General features: G+C 46.3%; 1 protein-coding gene across 1 annotated transcript; it reads right to left on the reverse strand.

The window, feature by feature from the left end:
* Positions 1–3,102: 3,102 nt before the first annotated feature.
* SYCE2 (synaptonemal complex central element protein 2) lies at positions 3,103–27,015 on the reverse strand. Its single transcript, XM_069762484.1, has 3 exons — positions 27,005–27,015; positions 23,799–24,009; positions 3,103–3,493 (listed from the first exon to the last, which is right to left on the reverse strand). Exons 1-3 carry the CDS (start codon positions 27,013–27,015, stop codon positions 3,293–3,295), a joined length of 423 nt encoding a protein of 140 aa, XP_069618585.1. The 3' UTR covers positions 3,103–3,292.
* Between the last annotated feature and the right edge of the window lie 250 nt (positions 27,016–27,265).

The following is a 27,265-nucleotide window of genomic DNA, read 5'->3' on the forward strand; positions in this document are numbered from 1 at the left end:
TGTGGTGCAATGTGACGTTGGTGGATGGAGCAAGACATGATGTCCCAAGACATGATGTCCCATATGTGTTCAATCGGATTCAGGTCTGGGGAATGGGCGGGCCAGTCCATAGCTTCAATGCTTTATCTTGCAGGAACTGCTGACACGCTCCAGCCACATGAGGTTTGGCATTGTCCTGCATTAGGAGGAATCCAGTGCCAACCGCACCAGCATATGGTCTCACAAGGGGTCTGAGGATCTCATCTTGGTACCTAATGGCAGTCAGGCTACCTCTGGCGAGGTACCATTACTGACCCACTGCCAACCAGTCATGCTGAAGGATGTTGCAGGCAGCAGATTGCTCTCCATGGCATCTCTAGACTCTCACGTCTGTCACATGTGCTCAGTGTGAACCTCCTTTAATCTGTGAAGAGCACAAGGGCGCCAGTGGCGAATTTGCCAATCCTGGTGTTCTGTGGCAAATGCCAAGTGTCCTGCATGGTGTTGGGCTGTGAGCACAACCCCCATCTGTGGACGTCAGGCACTCAGACCATCCTCATGGAGTCTGTCTCTAACCGTTTGTGCAGACACATCCACATTTGTGGCCTGCTGGAGGTCATTTTGCAGGGCTCTGGCAGTGCTCCTCCTGTTCCTCCTGTTCCTCCTTGCACAAAGGCAGAAGTAGCGGTTTTGCTGCTGGGTTGTTGCCCTCCTATGGCACCCTCCATGTCTCCTGGTGTACTGGCCTTTCTCCTGGTAGCGCCTCCAGCCTCTGGACACTACACTGACAGATACAGCAAAGCTTCTTGCCACAGCTCACATTGATGTGCCATCCTGGATGAGCTGCACTACCTGAGCCACTTGTATGGGTTGTAGAGTCTGTCCCATGCTACCACGAGTGTGAAAGCACAACCAACATTCAAAAGTGAACAAAACATCAGCCAGAAAGCATTGGTACTGAGATGTGGTCTGTGGTCCCCACCTGCTGAACCACTACTGAGTGTGTCTTGATAATTGCCAATAATTTTCATCTGTTGTCTATTCCATTTGCACAACAGCATGTAAAATTGCCTCACAACCAGAGCCCACATCAAAGCGGGGGATACTGACATCAGTGTAATAGTACGTCTGATGTTAGTAAGGGGTTAAAAACGTCAGCTCGTCATGCAAATAAGCCCTCACCCAACACGAGATCATGAAAAATGGAGACGCTACGGGTATTAGCAAAGTTTAGAATTTTTTTTCACCACTTAGATAAAAAAGAACTTAAACATGTTTGGTGTCTAAGAACTCGTAATGACTTGGAGAGTCATAATAGCAGGTCAGTTTTAGCATTAGTGAACATAGTAAAAAAAGCCAAACAAAAAACAAGTGAGGGATTGCACTTTTTTGCAATTTCACCGCACTTGGAATTTTTTTCCGTTTTCTAGTACATGACATGCAAAAACCAATGGTGTAGTTCAAAAGTACAACTCATCCTGCAAAAAACAAGCCCTCACATGGCCATATTGACTGAAAAATAAAAATGTTATGGCTCTGGAAAAAGGGGAGCAAAGAACGAAAATACTAAACGGAAAAAAGCTCCGGGGGTGAAGGGGTTAATGATACAATTTTTGTGTAGATACGATCTGTTATTCGCCTGTTATTGCATTTTAATGCAAAGTGCGGTGACCAAAAAAACGTAATTTTGGAGTTTTGACTTTTCTTCTTGCTACGCCGTTTAGCGATCAGGTTAATCCTTTTTTTTATTGATCTATATCGGGCGATTCTGAACGCGGCGATACCAAATATGTGTAGGTTTGATTTTATTTTCATTTTTCTATTTTGAATGGGACGAAAGGGGGGTGATTAGTGATGAGCGAATATACTCGTTAGTCGAGATTTCTCGAGCACGCTCGGGTGTCCTCCGAGTATTTTTTAGTGCTCGGAGTTTTAGTTGTTAGTGCCACAGCTGAATGATTTACATCTGTTAGCCAGCATAAGTACATGTGGGGGTTGCCTGGTTGCTAGGGAATCCCCACATGTACTTATGCTGGCTAACAGATGTAAATCATTCAGCTGCGGCGCTAAAAACTAAAACTCCGAGCACTAAAAAATAGTCGGAGGACACCCGAGCATGCTCGGGAAATCTCTAGTAACGAGTACATTGGCTCATCACTAGGGGTGATTTGAATTTATATATATATATATTTTTTTTATACACTTTTTTTTTTTTACTTTTGCCAAGCTTCAATAGTCTCCATAGGAGGCTAGAAGCTTGCACAACTCGACTGGCTCTGCTACATAGAGGCGATGGATGTTCAGATCGCCTTAATGCAGTAGAATTGCTGAGTTGCTATGAGCGCCAACCACAGGGTGACGCTCATAGCAATCCGGCACTGACAACCATAGAGGTCTCAAGGACCTCTGATTGTCATGCCGACGAACCGATGACCCCCAATCATGTGACGAGGGTCACCGCTGCACGTATTTCCGGCCCGATGGCTGGAAGCGCACGTTAAATGTTTAACTATTTAATAGCCGCAGGTGGAATCGCAATCCACCCGCGGCTATTGCGGGCACATGTCAGCTGTTCAAAACAGCCGACATGTCCCGGAAAAGATGTGGGCTCAGCGACGGAGCCCACATCAAAGCAAGGGATACCGACATCGTTGTACTATTACACCTGATATTAGTAAGGGGTTAAAAATCCATAAAACTGGCGCAATAGTCTGACAACATTATTCCCAGATACCATATGTGAGTCAGAAAGGCATGCAGGCATCTTCTCCATGCTGTTCCCATTTAGTTTTAGCTCTTTCCCATCCATTTCAGCTTTTTTTCCTCAGACCTCCAGACCTGTTTGTTGGGTCCAGCATAAAAATATTCAGCTTTCCCGTTGACTTGCATTGGATTCATTATTCGGTACAAATAAACGGACATTAGAAATTATTTGTGCCGATTTTCCAAGTCCGAATATTTCACTATTCGATCATCACTACTAATAATGAACACAGGGACCAAAATAAATGGATACAAATCAGATACTGCACACTTTTTTTTTGTTGGTGCTAAAACAGCTGTGTGAATTGAGCCCTAGGCTTTGCACCTTTACAACCATATAAATGCACTTGCATGATGAAATGTTTGCCTGTCATTTATTCAGAAATGTTGCATACGGTATTTCTAACTTAGAACAATGAGTAATACGAGACATAAAATGTGTTCGTTCTCAGATAAAAACCCTCACAACTGCAAAACATAAGCTGCTGTGAGAGATTGATGGCAGGGATAATGTAACCTACTGGATACGGGGTCCCTTCAGTCTGCACACTCAGCCATGGTACTGTAAGCCCAGGCCCAGGTCTTTGTAGACGGTGACCACTGTCTCGCAGACTTGTTTGAGCTCAGCCTGCAGCTGCCCGATCCTTTCGATGATCTCCGTCAGCTCTTTCAGCTGGACCTGGAGTTGTGTGTTGTTCTGTTCGTACACCTGGTACATCCTGTCCTCAAGATGCTGAGATAATTCTGCCACCTGAGAAGACAAAAAGTGATCACTTGACAGACTGTCCGGAACCTCACGTGAAATGTGCGCACCACTATTTGCGTCAACCTTATAATAACCACATTTCATTCAGATACAAGGATAGGATTTGCTTTTTAGCCAGTGACCTGTGATGACTTTTTTTTTCCGTTCTGCTCAAATTAGAAAATTACCATGCAGGAAATACAATGCCAATCGTGTCTTGGACTATAAAGCTTTCTAACTTTGTAACAGCTGGCGGTAAAATCAGAGGATGTTCTGTATTCCTTTTCTCACTAATTGCTCCCGCTAGCTGCATCCCCCGGGGACTTAATGCAGTTACAATAATGTGCTCACAACTGATTACGTAAATATGTAGGGGAGGGAGACGAAAAGCAACTACAGCCACGATGCCAACAGTACAGCGTTGCCTTATTATCCCAGGATGCAGGGAGGATATTATCATTTCATTACAAGAAAAAACAAAGCACATTTATATGATAAGCGTCCAGAGTCGCGGAGCGGCGTAGGAAAAAAACACGCCTGCCAGACGACTTCACCGCTTTCAAACAAGCTACACTTGCCTTCAAACTAGCCCTCACTTCTGATAAACAGACCTATTTCACTAACCTTGTATCTTCACTATCCCACAACCCAAAACAACTGTTCAGCACATTTAACTCTCTCCTCTGCCCACCACTGCCACCTCCAACTCCCCTCATCTCTTCTGAGGACTTTGCCACCTACTTCAAAAACAAGATCGATCAAACAAGGCAAACCTTTACTGTTCCACCACCCCAACCACTCCATATACCAGACGTCTGCCCTTCCCCAATAAAATCCCTATCCAACATGACTGAAGGAGAACTTACTCACCTCCTTTCCAAATCACACCTCACCACCTGTCCTCTTGACCCCATCCCTTCCCACCTGCTCCCCAACCTCACTAACACGCTCATTCCAGCCCTAACCCATCTCTTCAACCTATCGCTATCTTCTGGTACCTTCCCCTCTGCCTTCAAACCATCACACCCATCCTCAAAAAAGCTAACCTTGACCCAACTGCTATGCCCAGCTATCGCCCCATATCACTGCTCCCATTTGCTTCCAAACTCCTTGAGCAGCATGTCCATGGTCGACTTTCCTCCCATCTCTCATCTAACTCTCTCCTTGACAACCTCCAATCTGGCTTCTGCCCCCACCACTCCACCGAAACTGCTCTGACCAAAATTAGTAATGACTTACAGCCAAATCTAACAGACAGTTCTCCATCCTCCTTCTCGACCTGTCCTCTGCTTTTGACACAGTCGACCACTGCCTACTGCTACAGATTCTTTCTTCCCTCGGCATCAAAGGCCTTGCCCTGTCCTGGATTGCCTCATACCTTTCCGACCACACATTTAGTGTTTCCCACTCCCACACTACTTTCTCACCCCGCCCCCTCTCTGTTGGAATCCCTCAAGGCTCTGTCCTAGGGCCTCTACTTTTTTCCATCTATACCCTTGGCCTAGGACAACTAAAGTCCCATGGCTTCCAGTGCCACCTATATGCGGACGACACTCAGATCTACCTCTCTGGCTTAGATGTCGCCTCTCTTCTGTCCAGAATCCCGGAGTGTCTGTCAGCCATATCCTCCTTCTTCAACTCTCGCTTCCTAAAACTCAATGTAGACAAAACCGAACTCATCATCTTTCGCCCATCTCGCGTATCCCCCCTACCTGATCTATCTATTATGGTAAACGACATTACACTCTGTCCCACACCTGAATTCTGCTGCCTCGGGGTAACTCGGTTTTGCCCTGTCCTTCAAACCGCACGTTCAAACTCTTGCCACCAACTCAAAAATATTGCCAGAATCCATCCCTTCCTCAGCCAACAATCTACTAAAACTCTTGTGCATGCCCTCATCATCTCCCACCTCGATTACTGCAACACCCTCCTCTGTGACCTCCCCACTAACTCCCTTTCACCACTCCAGTCTGCCCTCAACTCTGCTGCTCGGCTAATCCACCTCTCTCCTCGCTACTCGCCTGCTTCACCCCTCTGCAAATCCCTCCACTAGCTTCCAATTCCCCAACGAATCCAGTTCAAACTGCTAACACTGATCTACAAAGCCATCCACAACCTGTCCCCTCCCTATATCTCTGAACTAATCTCCCGATATCTTCCCTCACGTAATCTCCGATCCTCCCAAGACCTCCTACTCTCTTCCACACTTATTCGTTCTTCACACAACCGCCTCCAAGATTTCTCCCGAATATCCCCATCCTCTGAAATTCCACGCCTCAACACGTCCAATTATCCACCCCCCTTGGATCCTTCAGACGGAACCTAAAAACCCATCTCTTCAGGAAAGCCTACAGCCTGCAATAACCATTCTACCGCCTCACCAACCACCCAAGATGCCGCCTCACCAACCACCTGAGCCTATGCCGCCCCACCAACCACCCGAGCTGCCGTGTCACCACCACCAGAGCTGCCGCCTCACCACCACGAGTGCTGCAGCACACCGACCTCCTGTCTCTTCCCCATTATCCCGAAGAATGTAACTCCACAAGGACAGGGTCCTCTCCCCTCTGTACCAGTCTGTCATTGTAAATTTGTTTACTGTTAACGATATCTATAACCCTGTATGTAACCCCTTTTCACATGTACAGCACCATGGAATTAATGGTGCTATATAAATAATAATTAATATGATGAAATCCGTTTTAATCATAATCGGGATTAAATCTGTCTGCGGCTCCAACCGGGGAATCTTGCAAATTTTCAGTGGATAATTCGCCGACACCACATACAATGTCACGACCCCCTGCAAAAATAATGTGTTGCCTGACTGTCCCAAAGTTCTACATCTCAATCGTCTGTTTCAGAAGATCTGTCAAAAGTGTCTGGAAGCAAATTATGCCACAGTGTCTAAAGAAGAAAAATTCATTTATGGTTGGCACACAGCTATCTCATCTATATGATTAACCGAAGGCCATCTCACTTTTACGGTCAGCCAAAGGCTATCTCACCTATACAGTCAGCCGGCGACTATTACATGTGTATAGTCAGGAGGTGGCTATATCACCTATACAGTCAGCAGGCGACTATTACATGTGTATGGTCAGGAGGTGGCTATATCACCTATACGGTCAGCAGGCGACTATTACATGTGTATGGTCAGGAGGCGGCTATATCACCTATACGATCAGCAGGCGACTATTACATGTGTATGGTCAGGAGGCGGCTATATCACCTATACGGTCAGCAGGCGACTATTACATGTGTATGGTCAGGAGGCGGCTATGTCACCTATACGGTCAGCAGGCGACTATTACATGTGTATGGTCAGGAGGCGGCTATATCACCTATACAGTCAGCAGGCGACTATTACATGTGTATGGTCAGACGGTGGCTATATCACGTATACGGTCAGCAGGCGACTATTACATGTGTTTGATCAGAAGGTGACTATATCACCTATATGGTCAACAGGTGACTATTACATGTGTATGGTCAGGAGGTGGCTATATCACCTATACGGTCAGCAGGCGACTATTACATGTGTATGATCAGAAGGAGGCTATATCACCTATACGGTCAGCAGGCGACTATTACATGTGTATGATCAGAAGGTGGCTATATCACCTATACGGTCAGCAGGCGACTGTTACATGTGTATGGTCAGAAGGCGGCTATATCACCTATACGGTCAGCAGGCGACTGTTACATGTGTATGGTCAGGAGGCGGCTATATCACCTATACGATCAGCAGGCGACTATTACATGTGTATGCTTTGCAAAAAAGAAAAAAAAGAGAGAGATGCTCCTTTCATTTTAGTGCTGGTGCTGTGTGGCGGCCATTGTTGCTGTGGCTTTGTGCTGGTGGGGCGGCGCGGTCTGGAGTCATGGGGGCTCAGTCTCGCAGCATGGGTGCTGTGGGGCAACAGGCCGTCCGCCCTGCTGGTGCATGGCTGCTGTGGCGGTGGTCGCCGCACGGCTCCGCTCCGTTAGGGCGATAGGACCCACTACGAGGTTTGCCGTGAAGTGGCAGTGGGCTTCATACAGTCTGATCAGAATGTTAAACTGAAAACCTCATGTTCAGTATATAAATTTTTGCCTAGCGGCTTTAGATCAACGTATGATTTTGGGATGTGCGGTTCATGCTCTTTTTTTTTCTTTTTGTACAAAGCATGTTCTTGTCTCTTTCTTGGACCAGCACTCCTCCCATTTGGCACAGGTGATTTTAATTAGCAGGAGACTGCAAAGTAAGGGGTCTAGCCCATTTTGGCTCTCACTGAAGAGCTGGAGGAAGGTGAGTTTCAATGCTCCTTTCATTTTAGTGCTGGTGCTGTGTGGCGGCCATTGTTGCTGTGGCTTTGTGCTGGTGGGGCGGCGCGGTCTGGAGTCATGGGGGCTCAGTCTCGCAGCATGGGTGCTGTGGGGCAACAGGCCGTCCGCCCTGCTGGTGCATGGCCGCTGTGGCGGTGGTCGCCGCACGGCTCCGCTCCGTTAGGGCGATAGGACCCACTACGAGGTTTGCCGTGAAGTGGCAGTGGGCTTCATACAGTCTGATCAGAATGTTAAACTGAAAACCTCATGTTCAGTATATAAATTTTTGCCTAGCGGCTTTAGATCAACGTATGATTTTGGGATGTGCGGTTCATGCTCTTTTTTTTCTTTTTTTTTCTTTTTGTATTACAAGTGTATAGTCAGGAGGTGGCTATATCACCTATACGGTCAGCCGGCGACAATTACATGTGTATGGTCAGGAGGCGGCTATATCACCTATACGAACAGCAGGCGACTATTACATGGGCAGCACGGTGGCGCAGTGGTTAGCACAGCAGCCTTGCAGCGCTGGAGTCCTGGGTTCTAATCCCACCCAGGACAACATCTGCAAAGAGTTTGTATGTTCTCTCCGTGTTTGCGTGGGTTTCCTCCGGGCACTCCGGTTTCCTCCCACATTCCAAAGACATACTGATAGGAATTCTAGATTGTGAGCCCAATCGGGGACAGTGATGATAATGTGTGCAAACTGTAAAGCGCTGCGGAATATGTTAGCGCTATATAAAAATAAAAGATTATTTATTATGTGTATGGTCAGGAGGCGGCTATATCACCTATACGGTCAGCAGGCGACTATTACATGTGTATGGCCAGGAGGCGGCTATATCACCTATACAGTCAGCAGGCGACTATTACATGTGTATGGTCAGGAGGTGGCTATATCACCTATATGGTCAACAGGCGACTATTACATGTGTATGGTCAGGAGGCGGCTATATCACCTATACGGTCAGCAGGCGACTATTACATGTGTATGGTCAGGAGGTGGCTATATCACCTATACAGTCAGCAGGCGACTATTACATGTGTATGGTCAGGAGGCGGCTATATCACCTATACAGTCAGCAGGCGACTATTACATGTGTATGGTCAGGAGGCGGCTATATCACCTATACAGTCAGCAGGCAACAATTACATGTGTATAGTCAGGAGGCGGCTATATCACCTATACAGTCAGCAGGCGATTATTACATGTGTATGGTCAGAAAGTGGCTATATCACCTATACAGTCAGCAGGCGACTATTACATGTGTATAGTCAGGAGGCGGCTATATCACCTATACGGTCAGCAGGCGACTATTACATGTGTATGGCCAGGAGGCGGCTATATCACCTATACAGTCAGCAGGCGACTATTACATGTGTATGGTCAGGAGGTGGCTATATCACCTATATGGTCAACAGGCGACTATTACATTTGTATGGTCAGGAGGCGGCTATATCACCTATACGAACAGCAGGCGACTATTACATGTGTATGGTCAGGAGGCGGCTATATCACCTATACGGTCAGCAGGCGACTATTACATGTGTATGGCCAGGAGGCGGCTATATCACCTATACAGTCAGCAGGCGACTATTACATGTGTATGGTCAGGAGGTGGCTATATCACCTATATGGTCAACAGGCGACTATTACATGTGTATGGTCAGGAGGCGGCTATATCACCTATACGGTCAGCAGGCGACTATTACATGTGTATGGTCAGGAGGTGGCTATATCACCTATACAGTCAGCAGGCGACTATTACATGTGTATGGTCAGGAGGCGGCTATATCACCTATACAGTCAGCAGGCGACTATTACATGTGTATGGTCAGGAGGCGGCTATATCACCTATACAGTCAGCAGGCAACAATTACATGTGTATAGTCAGGAGGCGGCTATATCACCTATACAGTCAGCAGGCGATTATTACATGTGTATGGTCAGAAAGTGGCTATATCACCTATACAGTCAGCAGGCGACTATTACATGTGTATAGTCAGGAGGCTGCTATATCACCTATACAGTCAGCAGGCGACTATTACATGTGTATAGTCAGGAGGCGGCTATATCACCTATACAGTCAGCAGGCGACTATTACATGTGTATGGTCAGAAGGTGGCTATATCACCTATACAGTCAGTAGGCGATTATTACATGTGTATGGTCAGAAGGTGGCTATATCACCTATACAGTCAGCAGGCGGCTATTACATGTGTATGATCAGAAGGTGGCTATATCACCTATACAGTCAGTAGGCGATTATTACATGTGTATCGTCAGGAGGCGGCTATATCACCTATACAGTCAGCAGGCGACTATTACATGTGTATGGTCAGAAGGTGGCTATATCACCTATACAGTCAGCAGGCGACTATTACATGTGTATAGTCAGGAGGCGGCTATATCACCTATATAGTCAGCAGGCGATTATTACATGTGTATGGTCAGAAGGTGGCTATATCACCTATACGGTCAGCAGGCGGCTATTACATGCGTATGGTCAGAAGGTGGCTATATCACCTATACAGTCAGCAGGCGACTATTACATGTGTATAGTCAGGAGGCGGCTATATCACCTATACAGTCAGCAGGCGATTATTACATGTGTATGGTCAGAAGGTGGCTATATCACCTATACAGTCAGCAGGCGGCTATTACATGTGTATGGTCAGAAGGTGGCTATATCACCTATACAGTCAGCAGGCGAATATTACATGTGTATAGTCAGGAGGTGACTATATCACCTATAGGGTCAGCTGGTGGCTCTCATCTGTATGTTCAGCAGGCGATTATTAACACCTGTGCGATGAGCTGGCAGCTGTCTCACCTGTACAGTTAGCAGGCGGCTATCTCATGTGTGCTCAGTGGGCAGCTATCTCACTTGTACGGTCAGGTGGTGGCTAGCTCACCTGTACGGTCAGTTCATGACTGTCTCGCCTGAAAGGTCAGTTGATGACTGTCATTTATACAGCCAGTTGATAGCTATCTTAAGGTGCTTTCACAATGCTCTCAGGCACCCGCTTGTGTCCAGCCCCTCTGCAAAATAGAATTTGGGCATGTTTGCCGAAGGGGCCATAGACTTATAATGGTGCAACAGAGCAAACATGCGCTCTGTCGTGCATCACTTTTGGGAATGTTCGCCTCGAGTAGGCGTATAGACACACGTTCACTCTTTTGGCGCATACATCTGAATCAATTTTGCGGGGATTCGGACATAAGCCTCGATGGGACCACTGAACTGGTGCCTAAACACAATGTGAAAGTACCCATACCAAAATGGTCAGCTGATCACTATACCACCGGTATGGTCAGTTGATTACTATGTTACCTGTACGGTCAATTAATGACTATCTCACCTGTACGGTCAGTTGATGGCAGTTTCAAATATACGGTAAGCTGGTGGCTATCTTACCTGTACAGTCAGTTGATGACTGTCTCAAGTGAAGAGTCAGTTGGCAGCTACCTCACCTGTACGGTCAGTTGGTGGCTGTCTCACCTGTAAGGTCAGTTGATGGATGTCTCACCTGTAAGGTCACCAGGCACATGGCTAATCTGTATGGTCAGCAGGTGGCTATCTCATCTGTACAGTCAGCAGGATCTCACCTGTATGTATGTCAGCAGGCAGCTATATAAACTATACGTTTATCAGGCAGCTATCTCACCTGTACAGTCAGCAGGCGCCTATCTCAGATGCACAGTCAGCTGGTGGTTATCTCACATGTACGGTTAGCTGGCGGCCATCTCACCTGTATAGTCAGTTGATGGTTGTCTCACCTGTATGGTCAGTTGATGGCTAGCTTTCTTGTATGGTCAGTTGATGGCTCTCTCACTTTTATGGTCAGCAAGTGGCTACCTCACCTGTTCGGTCACCAGGATCTCATCTGTACAGACAGCAGACACCTATCTCACCTGTACAGCAGCAGTATCTCACCTTTTAACAGGCGGCTATCTCACTGTGCGGTCAGTTAATTGCTATCTCACTTGTTTGGTCAGTTGATGGCTATGTTATTTGGTCAGTTTATGACTATCTCACTAGTACAGTCAGTTGATAGCTATATCCCTTGTACGATCAGTTGTTAACTAGCTTAGGCTACTTTCACACTAGCGTCGGGCTCGGCCCGTCGCAGTGCGTCAGGCCGAGGTTACCGACGCTAGCGTTGTTTGCGCCGCACAACGGGTGCAGCGGATGCAGATTTTCATAGCATCCGCCGCCCCATTGTGAGGTGCGGGGAGGTGGGGGAGGAGTTCCGGCCGCGCATGCGCGGTCAGAAAAAGCGGTCCGTCGGCAGCAAAAAACGTTACATGTAGCGTTTTTTTGCTCCAGACGGTTCACCACAACACGGCGCAACCGTCGCACGACGGTTGCGACGTGTGGCAATGCGTCGCAATGCGTCGCTAATGTTAATCTATGGGGCAAAAACGCATCCTGCAAACAACTTTGCAGGATGCGTTTTTTCCCATAAACGACGCATTGCGACGTATTGCAAAAAACGCTAGTGTGAAAGTAGCCTTACCTGTACGATCAGTTTATGACTAGCCATTTATACGGCCAGTTGATAGCTATCTTAAGGTGCTTTCACATTGTGTTCAGGCACCTGCTCCTTGGCCCCTTCAGGGCTTGCATCCAGCCCCCCCTGCAAAATGGAATTTTGGTATACAGTATTTGTCGATGGTGCATAGACTATAATGTTGCCAACAGAGCAAACTTGCATTCTGTTGTGCATAGTTTTTGGGAATGTACGCCTAATGGAGGCGGACACTCAGATGTAGTAGACTGGGTCTGAGTGTCCGCCTCCAGTAGGCGTATACGCCCAAAAATGATCCACATCAGAGGACACGCTCCTTCTGTCAGCACCATTATAGTCTAAGGCCCCATCGACACATACGTCCGAATCCCATTTTGGGGATTATTCTGAATAAGTGCCTAAACGCAATGTGAAACCACCCTTACCTGTATGGTCAGTTGATGGCTATTTCACCTGTACGGTCAGTTGATGGCAGTCTCAAGTTTATGGCCAGCTGGTGACTATCTTACATGTATGGTCAGTTGATGGCTGTCTCAAATGAACAGACAATTAGTGGCTAACTCACCTGTACGGTCAGTTGATGGCTGTCTCACCTGTAAGGTCAATTGATGACTGTATCACCAGTAAGGTCAATTGGTGGCTGTCTCACTTGTAAGGTCAGCTGATGGCTGTCTCAGCTGTACAGTCAGTTGATGGCTGTCTCAGCTGTACAGTCAGCTGATGGCTGTCTCAGCTGTACAGTCAGCTGATGGCTGTCTCAGCTGTACAGTCAGCTGATGGCTGTCTCTCTCATCTGTACTGTCAGTTGATGGCTGTCTCAGTTATATGATCAGATGATGGCTGTCTCAGCTGTATGATCAGTTTATGGCTGTTTCAGCTGTGCGGTCAGTTGATGGCTGCCTCAGCTGTACAGTAAGTGGATGGCTATCTCACTTATAAGTTTAGATAACAGCTAAAGTTATCTAATACTCCAGTTCTAGACCAACCGGTATATTTCCCAAAAATCTGCCCTCAGCACAAAATTAAATTTAGTTTTGAAAAGAATATGGGGGATATTATTCCATGCCAATCAATTGTATCATATTTGGTCGGAGAATATAAACCTCCTTCAAATTGTGAAGCCGAGACAGGACACCTGGCACAGCAGATAGTCCAGTTTCAAAAGCTCTAAGTAGAAAAAAATCACACCCCTAGCAGTCTAGCAGGGACCAAGGCCTTTCTGGCAGAACAAACTCTTGTTGGGACTTGTCAGGGATACAATATTTGTCAGGACTTTCTTAATCCCACAAATCACTGATATTACAGGCCAGGAAGTTCACGAGTACCACCCGCTGTGATTTTGGAGCACCCAGCTCTCTGCTGTCCCTATCGTCTGGACAATTACATGATTGGCCGACGATCAACGGAGAAGGCCGCAGCCTGTTCACACCACTAGTCTGGCAATTGGAAAATTAACTGTGAGCGTACGGCATATACACTTCCAGATTCCAACATATGGAATATGTGTACATACTCCGATACAGTCACAGCCAACTCTCAGATAACTCTAGACTACTTGCCGCCACTACTAATCTGTTTCGGTCATGTTAACGATAGCTATCACTTCGAGGCGTAGTTTACAGATCAAAAGGAATAGAACTATTACATTTTATATTTAATCCAAAGGGAGGCAGTGTTTATAAGCAATATACAAAGATTTTACAAGGGGGACAAAACAATACAGAATAAACAGTTACAGAAAATAAAAGGGATTAGCAGGAGAACTTACTTCACCGATCGCAGAGACGATGCAGTTCAGCCAAAGGAGAGAGCTTCGATTAAGGCTACTTTCACACTTCCGTCTTTTCAGATCCATTGCAATGCGTCGTTTTGGGAAAAAAACGGATCCTGCAAATGTGCCCGCAAGATTCATTTTTTTCCCCATAGACTTGTATTAGCGACGGATCGCGATGGATGGCCACACGTCGCATCCGTCGTGCGACGGATCTGTCGTGTTTTGGCGGACTGTTGTCTGGAAAAAACGCTCAATGTAACGTTTTTTGTCTGCATCGAAAAAACGTACAGAGACGGATCCTGCGGCGTCCGTCGTTGGCTATAATGGAAGCCTATGGGTGCAGGATCCGTTGCTGTCCGTCAAATGACGGAATCTAGCAACAGATTCCGTTTTTTTACACTGAGCATGCCTGGAAGGATTTCTATTCCTTTAATTTAACCCATTTTTCCTGCAGCTGCTGCATCGACGGATCCGTCAAAAAACAGGATCCAGTGCATCCGTTTTTTACAATCTGCACAGGATCCGTCTTTTCAACACTTTGACGGATTGTGACTGATTCTAAAAGACGGAAGTGTGAAAGTAGCTGTTGATGAACAGGGCCGCTGCATACATACATACAAGATATGTAGCTCTCTGCACGAATGCTGATAATTGGGACTGATCTTTTAACAGACCCTGAGTCCCACCCACACACCCCTCTAGGATGACTTTACAAGGGCCCAATTGTGGGCTGGACTCAGCCCTTCATAATTTTAGGAAATCACAATTTATTGAATACGGTAACTCCTCTCACAAAGTCCAGACTGATGTCATCTTTTGTATTGGGATTTTAGCTACGCTTAGAGACCAAACATGGCTTATCTGCTGGTGGTTATATGGCCCCTATGGATTTGGGGCCTTTTGGTGGGGGTTATAATTCTGAGAAAAATATGGTTATTTTGCCCAGTTATCCTGGTTCCAACAATGTACGTCTCATTAATATTGGATGTATGGAAAATCCAATAGTCCATATTTTCTCCCGGAGCCATACTGTCTGCTCTCTCATTGTACTGCAGTTACTGTAGCTAGTTGTAAAGGGTGTCAGTTGTTCTTTGATCCATTTCCAACCCTAATAAGACCTTTTGTGTCTCTCTCAGTGGACAATACACATCCTCTTCAGTTATGTGGACATAAACAAGAATCTCTGCTTCACATCTCTGTCACTGCCATTTTACATAAAGGCATCCACCATTGTCTCCTCAATACACGATAGATGAAAGAAAAAAGGGAGAGGGGACATGAGGGACCTCAAGGATTTTTTATACTTTCTATGACAGGAGCCATGGTTCTTTTCCTGAAATTTTGTGGCCTTTTTTCTCCATACAGACCTTTGATTATTGTAGTCAAAGAAATCTGTTTTAACCTTATCCATTTACAGGATATGTCGCCAAAATGCATCAGGCTTACTTAGATGTTCTTTTGCATATTTCTGTCGCTGAATTTTATGGTGAGGACGCAAGAGAGGTTTTCTTCCAATGACTCTTCCATGAAGGCCACATTTGCGCAGATCTCTCATGACAGTAGAACAATGTGTAACACTGCGCCCAGACTGATTGGTGCAAGTGGGGATTGTGCCACAAACCAGACTTACCCTGGAGAGATGTGACTAAGCAGCTACCTTGGCATTCACTGGAGCCTGTAGTGGTCAGGTTAGGCTTGTGCTGAAGGCAGCTGCTAGGTACCACACCAGGACGGCGTCTGGCAGCATCAGCTGACCCCACAGGGGTACCAGACAATAGGTGCAGGCGAGTACTGTAGATAGCTGATGTATAGACTGGCAAGTACTGGCGGGCATGGGTGATGTACAGGGGGCATGGCTGACACTCTGGAAGGCAGGCGGGCATGGTTAACACTCTGGCAGGAAGGCGGGCATGGCTAACACTCTGGCAGGCAGGCCGGCACAGTTCAGACTGGAGGGACAGGAACTGTTTCAGGACGGACTGGAACACTGGCAGGTACAAGTGTGATATGGGGACAGGTTGGAACCAGTTCAGACTGTACGATCAGGAACAGTTTCAGGAAGGACTGGGACACATGCAGGTACGAGTGGGATGTGGGGACAGGTAGGACCCAGTCACAGTGGACGAGGAGGAACAGTTTCGGGAAGGACTGGGACACAGGCAGGTATGACTAGGGTACAAGGACGGGTAGGAACCAGTTCAGACTAGGGACAGTTTCAGGAAGGACTGGGACAAAGGAAGGTACGAGATGAATACGGGAACATATAGGACTAAGTTCAGCCTGGACAAGCAAGGAGCCGCAGATGCGGAACAGGAGCGCAGCTGCAGATGCAGAATGGGAGCAAAGAGACAGATACGGAGCGGGAGCAGAGTCGCAGATGGGAAACGGGAGCAGAGCCGCAGATGCGGAACGGGAGAAGAGCCGCAGATGCGGAGAAGGAGGAGAGCCGCAGGCGCGGAAAAGGAGCAGAGCCGCAGGTGCGGAGAAGGAGCAGAGGACCAGATTCACACATGTACTTACAGTGAAGTAGCAAGTGTGCACCAAAGGCACCAACGTTGTGCAGGGACAACAGAATAGAGATAAGTGCTGGTTCAGATAAGGCGAGTATAAGGAGTGGGAAAAGGACAGACACAGGAGGATAGGGAAAGATCCAGACTAGGATACAAACAAGTTCAGGGATAGGACTTAGTTCTGACTAAGACAGACACGGGATCAAGTTCAGGATACAGGTTTCAGGCCTGGATATACAGCCCCTAGGGTGGCAGAAACAAGATAGGTAAACCTGGATATACTGCCCCTAAGGTGACAGAAATAATCGCAGAAACAGGACAGGACCTGGCAACTCAGAAGTTGAACACAGACTGAGAGAGCATGTTGCTCAGGCATCTTCCCATTGGTGGAGATGCCTTAAGTACCAGGTGCCACTTGGCAATAGGGTGGGGACACATTAGAAATGTACACAGTGTCTCTTTAAGAATCAGGAAGATCAGGCATCGCCGCCCTAAGCATACAGCCAGGAAGTATGCACACAGCAAGCAGAGAACACGTTTATAGCATGCAGCAAGCAGATCACGGAACTCACTGCATGGCCCAGAGTGGTGAGTAAGTTGGTGCATTTGCTCAGTGGGGGATGGGAAGCCATGCAGTGATGCCGGCAGCCATAACTCTAACAGGCTAATTAAAGGGAACCTTCCACCCCTTCCAGTCGTTTGTAACTAAAAGAGCCACCTTGTGCAGCACTAATGCTGCGTTCTGACAAGGTGGCTCTTTTACTTTTTGGTACTGTAACTGCAGAAATAATTGATTTTGCAATTTGTCCAAATACCTTGAAACAGTCCATGGGGCAGGTCTCCCCCCCCCCCCCCCCCCAATGCAGAAGCAGCACCGCCGTCACTCATGCCCTCTTGGCGCTGCCTCCTCAGCGTTATTTTCAACTGTCTCTGCGCCTGCGCTGTTATCTTATGCCTTGGGCATTTGCAGTTAGCGCTGCCCGTCTTCTGGCATCATTTGATGTCTTGCTGACTGCGCCTGTGCGGCCGCGCTGCCTGAGATCCCGCCCCGCAGTGTGAATAAGTCAGAAGACACTGCGGGGCGGGATCTTGGGCAGCGTAGCGGCACAGGCGCAGTCAGCAAGGCATCAAATGATGTCAGAGGACGGGCAGCGCTAACTGCACATGCCCAAGGCATAAGATAACAGCGCAGGCGCCGGGACAGTTGAAAATAGCGCTGAGGAGGTGGCGCCAGGCGCCAAGAGGGCATGAGTGACGGCTGTGCTGCGTCTGCATTAGGGGGGGAAAGACCTACCCCCAGGACAGTTTCAAGGTATTTTGGACAAATTGCAAAATCGATTATTTCTGAAGTTACAGCACCAAGAACTAAAAGAGTCACCTTGTCATAATGCAGCATTGGTGCTGCACAAGGCGGCTCTTTTAGTTACAAACGCCTGGGTAGGGGGGGTGAAAGGTTCTCTTTAAGCTCTGAAAACTTTGTAAAAGTTATCTGAGCACACAAATGTCTAAGGGTGTCAAAACTTTTGCATCTGCCCATTTTGTAATTTTTTAAATGTAAAAAACGACAATTTGTTTTTTAATAAAATATTAAGGAAGTGTGCCATCTTTAACTTTAGCCATTTGAGAGATCATGTCATCTTCAAATTATTTAACTGTTCACAATAACAGTAATTTTGACCAGGGTTGCCCAAGCTTTTACATGCCACTGTATATCCATTGTGTTTTTACTGTTTTGTCTAGCGTGCCCTTAAGGTGTTTAAATATCCAGTTTAATCTTGGGGTGCTCTTTCATCTAGATCCACAAATCAACATGTCCATGTTTTCGGTTTATGCTACCGGGGATGGTTTCTGGCCCGATATAATCCTGTTAACGAACAAGGCTTATATCTAACAAGGAACTGGCGGCAGCCCTGTCGGGCTAGCAATAATAATAATAATAATCTTTATTTATATAGCGCCAACATATTCCGCAGCGCTTTACAGTTTAACAGCTTCAAACACAACAGTCATAAGTAACAATGTTAACAATACAATAATTAAAGCACAATAAGACGACCCTGCTCGTGAGAGCTTACAATCTACAATGAGGTGGGGGAGATACAAAGTACAGGTGTGTATTTACAAAGATGTATTTACAATGATGGTCCAGCCATCTTCAGGGAGTGGGGGATAGATGGAAGTAGTGAATGGGCTACACACAAACAAAAAAACTGATTAGGGAACATGATAGGCCGCTCTGAACAAATGTCTTTTGAGCGAGCGCCTAAAACTATGCAAATTGTGGATGGTCCTAATTTCTTGGGGTAGAGCATTCCAGAGGATTGGCGCAGCACGGGAGAAGTCTTGTAGTCGGGAGTAGGAGGTACGGATTAGTGCAGAGGTTAGTCGAAAGTCATTTGCAGAGCGAAGAGGTCGGTTAGGCCGATAGACAGAAATGAGGGAGGAGATGTAAGGGGGTGCTGCACTGTGAAGAGCTTTGTGGGTGAGAACAAGTACTTTGAATTGTATCCTGCAATGAATGGGCAGCCAGTGTAATGATTGGCGAAGAGGGGATGCATCTGAGTAACGATTAGCTAGATAGACGTCCCTGGCTGCTGCATTAAGGATTGACTGGAGAGGGGAAAGTCGAGTGAGGGGGAGGCCAATTAATAGAGTGTTGCAGTAGTCCAGGCGGGAGTGGACCAGGGCGACAGTGAGGGTTTTTGTTGTTTCTATGGTGAGAAAAGGGCGGATTCTAGAGACGTTCTTTAGGTGTAAGCGGCATGAGCGGGCAAGAGATTGTATATGGGATGTGAAGGAGAGATCGGAGTCAAACATAACACCCAGACAGCGCGTCTGCTGCCGGGGTGTTATTATGGTGCCACCCACAAAGAGGGAAACGTCAGGTTTAGGGAGGTTAGTAGATGGTGGGAGCAGAAGAAGTTCAGTTTTGGAGAGGTTGAGTTTCAGATAGAGAGCGGACATCAGGGCCGGACTGGGACTAAAATTCAGCCCTGGCATTTGAAGTTACACAGGCCCACTTGTCACATGGTGACGGTATAATATCTTTGTACACTTGTAGGTTACAAGAAGTGAGGGGAGTGTAACACGACTATATAACATAATCACAGCTGTATCCAGCATTACAGCTCAGTCCTATTTATTGCTTTTATTTGCAGTACCAAGAAAAGCCGCTACTTTACCTACATAACTGGATCTCGTAGATAATGAAGAGATTGAGACGACCAAAGGCTGGGATACCTCATTCTGATGCTCCATAAACTTTGCCTACAGCCACTTTTGGTTCCGCTGCGCAGCACGAGACCTGGTGACTCTGAAGAGCGGTGACATCAGTAACGCCACCGCTCTTCAGATATTCTGTGTCTTGCGCTGAGCTCGGCGACTGTGAAGAGTGGTATCGTTACTACCGTCACTGCTCTTCAGAGTCGCTGGGTCTCTCCGGGTCTGGGCTAGTAGTGGGGGTGTCTGATAGACACCTCTCCATTACTTACACCAGGAATTGATAGCAGCTGACATTACGCAGCTGACATCAACCCTAAAAATCATTACACATACCAGAATTAAATGCTCTGGCGGCTGGGAAAAGCAGTAGCGTTAGCACTATTCCCAGGCATTGGGTGCTAACTGGAACTGTCATCATCCTTGCCTGGTCTCCCTGCAAAGCATTTCGGTTGTATTTACATGCGCTGATCTCAGGTCGCTAAACGAGTGTGATCGACAATGGTGAAGTCGTTCGCTTGTTTCCCGGCCTCTTTACACCAACAGTACCATGTTGTCAGCAGCACAACTACAGTTTACACTGGCAATGTGCTGCTGAGAACAAGGATTTCTGTTCCCACATAAACAATCCAATCACTCGATGAATAGGCAGCATTTTGCTTGTTTAGTATAATACACCCCCTAGTCCTCCATATATTATAATGTGCACCTCAGTCCTCCATATAGTATAATGTGCACCTCAGTCCTCCATATAGTATAATACACTCCTCAGTCCTCCGTATAGTATAATACATTCCTCATAGTGCTCCATATAGTATATTGCCCCGCCATAGTCATCCATGTAGTACAATTCACTTCCCATAGTATAATGCACCCCATAGTTCTTCATATAGTATAATGTATTCCCCATAGTCCTCGATTCAGTATAATGCAGCCCACATATAGTATAATGATGCAACCCCAGAATATAATGTAACCCCCGAGAATATAATGCAGCCTCCTCATATAGTATAATGCAGCCCCTGCATATATAATGTATGGTAGCCCCCTCAAAGAGCATAATGCAGCCCCCCATAGAATATAATGTAGCCCCCAGAGAATACAACCCCCCATAGAATGTAATACAGCCCCCCCATAGAATGTAATACAGCCCCCCATAGAATGTAATACAGCCCCCCCATAAAATGTAATACAGCACAGCCCCCATAGACTGTAATACAGCCCCAAGCAAGACTAGAAGATTTACCAATGAATCCAAAAGTGTTTAAACAGCAAGGTAAAATTGTTGAAAAATTATTTAAAACATAACTTTTTTTTTTAATTTAAATAGTAAAATCCTGGGGCTCATAGCTCCACCAGCATACATAGATAAATAACAAATAACACCACACAATTCACATACTAGCAGACACCTATTCAGAGTGCTGCAAACAATAAGGCGTAATAGAAGAAAAGCCATAACAGAATAAAATCTCAGAAATTGCACCCTACCAGTGCTACCATTAGGCCCAATCAATTGTCACATCACTGTGCAAATGTACTCAAACAGACAGAAGAGTGACCAATTGCCTGTATACTTGTTGCCTAGGTAATCAATAAAATAAAGGAACAATCTCACCCATCTATGTTCCTTCCTTCGCTGCCAAGGTTAACAGGGTCCATGAATGTCCGAATTCCTAGGGGGGGCTCTAGAGTCCACACAATGTCCCTGTGTTTGGGTTCATACAGGATCCTGACCTACTCATCCCCACGTTATATCTCCCAAAGCGTTTCTCTCGGCTCGATCATCAGTGGAGAAGCCGTTCAATGCAAAGCGGGGAATGTATGTGCAATATTCATCACACACGATAGAAAATGGACGGACTCACCGCACATGTTCCATGGCTTTACATAGAACGCCGTATGAAGAAGAGGCCGTCATATCCGGTGCGTGAGTGCTATATACAGTACACGTCACATCCGGTGTGTGCTTATGTGGAACACATATTAGGTGCGTCCCATTGTCACATACGGCGATGTAGCGCAACTGTTAGTTCCAGCTGCAAATGTAAACAAAAGCCGCATGGTTGCTATGTGCTCATCACATCTGGTGTATGCTTATATGGAATGCACAGTGAGACGCACATGTAATCTCCGGCCGAAGGGGGGAGTCGGCACTGGGGGGGGGGGGGAGTCGGCGCTGGAGAGCGGCCCACTACTGCCACCGGCCCTTCTGGCATTTGCTAGAAGTGCCCGATGGCCAGTCCGGCCCTGGCGGACATGATGTCAGAGACTGCGAACAGACAGTCAGTGGCGTTCTGTAGTACAGCAGGAGTAAAGGTACCGTCACACATAACGATTTCGTTAATGATATCGTTGCTTTTTGTGACGTAGCAACGATATCGTTAACGAAATCGTTATGCGTGACAGCGACCAACGATCAGGCCCCTGCTGGGAGATCGTTGGTCGCTGGGGAATGATCAGGACTTTATTTTGTCGCTGGATCAGCCGCTGACATAGCTGAATCGGCGTGTGTGACGCCGATTCAGCGATGTCTTCACTGGTAACCAGGGTAAACATCGGGTTACTAAGCGCAGGGCCGCGCTTAGTAACCCGATGTTTACCCTGGATACCATTGTAAAAGTAAAAAAAAAAAAACACTACATACTTACATTCCTGTCACGTTCCCTCAGCGTCAGCTTCCCTGCGTCCCCCAGTGTTAGCGCCGGCCGGCCGTAAAGCAGAGCACAGCGGTGACGTCACCGCTCTGCTTTCGGCCAGCGCTTACACAGTGCAGGGAAGCTGACGCTGGGGGACGCGACAGGAATGTAAGTATGTAGTGTTTTTTTTTACTTTTACATTGGTAACCAGGGTAAACATTGGGTTACTAAGCGCGGCCCTGCGCTTAGTAACCCGATGTTTACCCTGGTTACCCGGGGACTTCGGCATCGTTGGTCGCTGGAGAGCTGTCTGTGACCACAGAACGACTTACCAACGATCACGGCCAGGTCGTATCGCTGGTCGTGATGGTTGGTAAATCGTTAAGTGTAACGGTACCTTACGGCCAGGCTCTGTTTCAAAGGTGCTAGTGAAAGGGGTCTCTCAGCCTGTCAGGATTGTGAGTGAATGTTGTGCCACGCTAGCGGTCCCATGAGCCACCCTCTATCAGTTCTCATGCCTCATTGTTCCTCTGTGAACAGGGAGTGTCTGTCTAAAATTGTAAGAAGCTGCCATTACTTATTTCCAGGGGGCGCGGAACATCATGTAGGTGAAAGTGGGGAGACAGTACTGCATGACCCCCGACATATTAGTGACGTCAGGAGGGGGCTACGAAGTGCAGTTTTTCACAACTTTGTTGTTTGTTTTTTTTCATTGTTCTCAGCTTAACAAAAACTGGATGACATTTCCTGCAACAATTTGCATGACCAAAGATTTCTCTATGCCACTGCTTCTTCGCAGGATAATGGAAGTGAATGGGGTACACTGCATCCTGAGAATACTGCAACCACGACAAGCACGTTGCAATAAATCCAACTGTTTCTGACTTTCTGCAACTGATCTGTAGTGGTACCTTGGGGGGTCGCTGGGTCATGACCTAAAGAGCGCAGCTATCACAGCTTTACACATGGGTTTGAGCTGAGCGCCTTTCCCCAACTGAGTTCTTTTTAACAATGCTCGTAACTAGTGATGAGCGAACATGCTCTGATAAGGTGTTATCTGAGCAGGCTTGTGTGCTGAGTTTCTTCAGCGTGCTCGAGTATGTTTGAGTCCCCGAGGCTGCCATGTCTCGCAACTGTTCAACAGCCTCAACACTTGCAATTGTATATTACTTGCAGGGATTGCCTAACAGGTACATAGTATTCGAGCGCGCCAAAGATACTCTTTTATCACACAAGCATGCTCGAATAACACTTTATCAGATCACGTTCGTTCATCACTATCATAACCTCTCAATCATAAACTCTTGAAAATAAACCCTTAGTACCTTGATATTGAGGTTTGTGTTAAAGTTTTTCATCATGGTTTGATCCTTGATGCGTCCTTCATTGATTGTATCGATCAGGCTCTGGGCACGGCTCTGCAGCGCCTCCACATTGGCAGCTAAAGTGGAGAAACAGTTAGAAGTCTTCCCCTCAGAGGTGCTGGTGGTGGTGGATGTACCGGATCCAGGAGTGGAGAAGGAGGGACCCGACAGACTACAAATAAAAAAAGCAAAAACGTTAAGGCAACTCTAGAGGGGTTTCTCTACTGATACACAAGGAGGTCAGGTGGGAGGCCAGGGAGGCGAGACGTGATCCAGAGGGCCGCTTCGTTTTTGTGCATGCATTTATTAATTCACGAGAGTATGTGTTGTTGTGCATCTATAATCCTCCTCCTGCCAATGTGTCAATCCTCCGTATGGCTCTAGGCTTCTCCTTAAAATATCCGGAAGCCAAAGTTATTTGTATGGGGGACTTTAACTTAGTTATGAATCAATCCATGGATAGATTGAGACTGGATGACGTAACATCAGGGGACGCTTTACCTCAACAACCCTCTCAATTAGCATTGTTTATGAACGGGAGCGGGTGGTTAGATTTATGGAGAATAAATCATCCGGAAGTTAGAGGGTACACCTGCCACTCGTCAACTAGACAATCTCTATCTAGAATAGACTATATATTTGGGTCGGGTGAGTTGGCATTACGGGTGGATAGCATTGAACATGGTAATCGGGGGATCTCGGACCATAGTCCAATTATTCTTAAACTTAAATATGAGAAATCCGATAATAGTAATGGGTTCTGGAAACTGAATCCCTTCTGGTTGAAATTGATAGACTCTAGTGATAGGACGGTTGATCAGTTGAATGATTTTACTCTAACACATTCGGAACTCCAAAACTCTGGTTTATTTTGGGATACCCTGAAGGCATACCTGAGAGGATGCTTGTCCTCAACTATTTCCTACATCAAGAGGGTAACGGCGAGGGAGGATGAGGAGATAGAGCAAAGATTAAAAGACTCAGAGGCCACTTATATAGCTAATCAGTCCAGCAGCAATAGAATTGAATGGCTTACTTCCCAGAGACTATATACCCAGCATGCAGACGCTAAGTCAAAACGCAAACTATTTTTCACTCGGCAGTCCTATTTTGAGCTGGGCAATCAAGCCAGTACACTCCTGGCCTTTTTGGTGCGCCAACATAACACCTCCAACACAATATTGCAGATCCGAGCGTCTGATGGCTCGTTGGTATCCTCTACTGATAAAATACTTCAGAGCTTTTACGATTACTACATTTCACTATACAAATCTAAAAGTGGTTTTGATATTGATGAATGCTTGGATTATCTATCAGATATAACATTCCCCTTACTAAGCCCATCTCAACGAGCCCTTACGGAGGCTGAATTCACCCTGGAAGAGGTAGAACATGCAATAGCGGATATGGCTACTGGGAAGGCCCCGGGACCTGATGGGTTCCCCATTGAATTTTACAGGAAATACCGTGATAAATTAGCACCTATATTGCTAAAGGTACTTAGGGGAATATGGGAGGGTGAATCTGTACCTGAAACATTTTATGATGCTAATATTGTCGTGCTCAGGAAGGAAGGGAAGGATCCTCTAGATTGTGGATCATATAGACCAATTTCTTTGGTGAATGTTGACTATAAGATTTTTACGAAAATTCTAGCTACCAGACTGAATACGATCATATTGGATCTCATACACCCAGATCAAACTGGTTTTATGCCCGGGAAAAATACCTCTATTAATATCAGACGGGTGCAATCGGTTATTCAATATAGTACACTAGAACCAGACAATAAGTGGGCATTGGCTTCGCTGGACGCAGCCAAGGCTTTTGATTCCCTTGAGTGGTCTTTTTTAATTGCATGTCTACGGAAATATGGGTTTGGGAATAAATTTCTGAGAGGGATAGGTACACTATATGCGAAGCCTGGGGCGCGAATGGTGGTAAACGGCTTTGTGTCTGCGCCATTTTCTTTGCATAGGGGAACTCGCCAGGGATGCCCTCTCTCCCCAGCCTTATTTGCCTTGGCAATAGAAGCCTTGGCAATACGGATGAGGTCTTCTGTAGATATTAAAGGGATACATATTGCTGATCGGGTGGACACTATAGGTCTATATGCTGATGATATGGTGGTGTTTATGGACCAGACGGAAGATACATTACCAAAAGTAATAACGATGATTGATAAATTTAGCAAGTTTTCTGGCCTATATATAAACTGGGATAAGTCTGCTTTGATGCCTCTCTCCCATACCCCAATGCAAAGCCTTGAAACCCTCTCGCTATTGCCCATTGTCTCCAATTTTAAGTATCTCGGGATGCATATGACTCAGCGCAGTCACCTAGATCTACATCTCAATATATATCCACTAATTGACGTGGTTAAATTTAAATATGCTACCTGGGATAAGCTCCCGCTATCGGTAGCTGGTCATATTAATCTGATCAAAATGATTTTACTCCCAAAATTGAGCTATTGTTTTCAACATAGTGCCGTTTCAATACCTAAATCTTTCTTTGCAACCCTAAACTCCCTTACTACATCCTTCATATGGGGGAAGGCTAGGCCTAAACTTAAATTATCCACCCTGCAGAGACCTAAGCGGGGGGGCGGGGCGGCTTTGCCGGACTTCTATCTGTATTACCTTGCTGGACAGGCCAAAATGATAAGTGAGTGGATGCCCGGGAGGTCTCTCCCCAACTCTGAAAGCCATATATTACATTCAGCTAAAGTTGATTGCCCGCTGGGTTTTCTAGAGATGGAGAAAATTGCTGTCCCTCGTTTGCTTCCTTTGCTTCGCCTGGCACGATCAATATGGAGACAAATTAAAAAAGTGACACAATATGTAGATATAGCAGCTGAAATGCCGTTATGGAATAATGGTTACTTTCCGGGATTATTGGGTCACCCATCTACTGAATTTTGGATGTCGTGTGGTGTCCTCACGGTGAGCAATATACATAGCCAGGGGGTTTTTGTTTCTTTTGAACAATTACAAAATACTCATAATATACCGAAGTCTCAATTTTTCCGCTACCTGCAACTAAGATCTGCCTTCCAATCACATGTACGAAATACGGGTGCGGGTCGAGCTATTTCAACTCTGCCGTTAATAGGAATTCTTAATTCACAGGGCCCTCAGGGACTCATTTCCTCTTTATACACCTACCTGATATCCATAGGCGAAGTATCTGCTATAGATTCAATTAAGGGAAAATGGGGGAGACTTCTTCCGGATACACTAGGAGAAGAATGGGATGAAATCTTGGAATCTCCAACTAAGGTCTCCCCGTCAATCAATAATAAGATGATCCAATTATATATAATCTATCAATCTTATTTGACCCCGACTCGTCTTTTTAAAATGGGCCGTCTTCATTCATCAGACTGCTTGAGATGTCACTCTAGTGACGCAGATTTTATCCATATG

The sequence above is a fragment of the Ranitomeya imitator genome, chromosome 4 (genome assembly GCF_032444005.1).
Source record: "Ranitomeya imitator isolate aRanImi1 chromosome 4, aRanImi1.pri, whole genome shotgun sequence".
Lineage (NCBI taxonomy): Eukaryota > Metazoa > Chordata > Amphibia > Anura > Dendrobatidae > Ranitomeya > Ranitomeya imitator.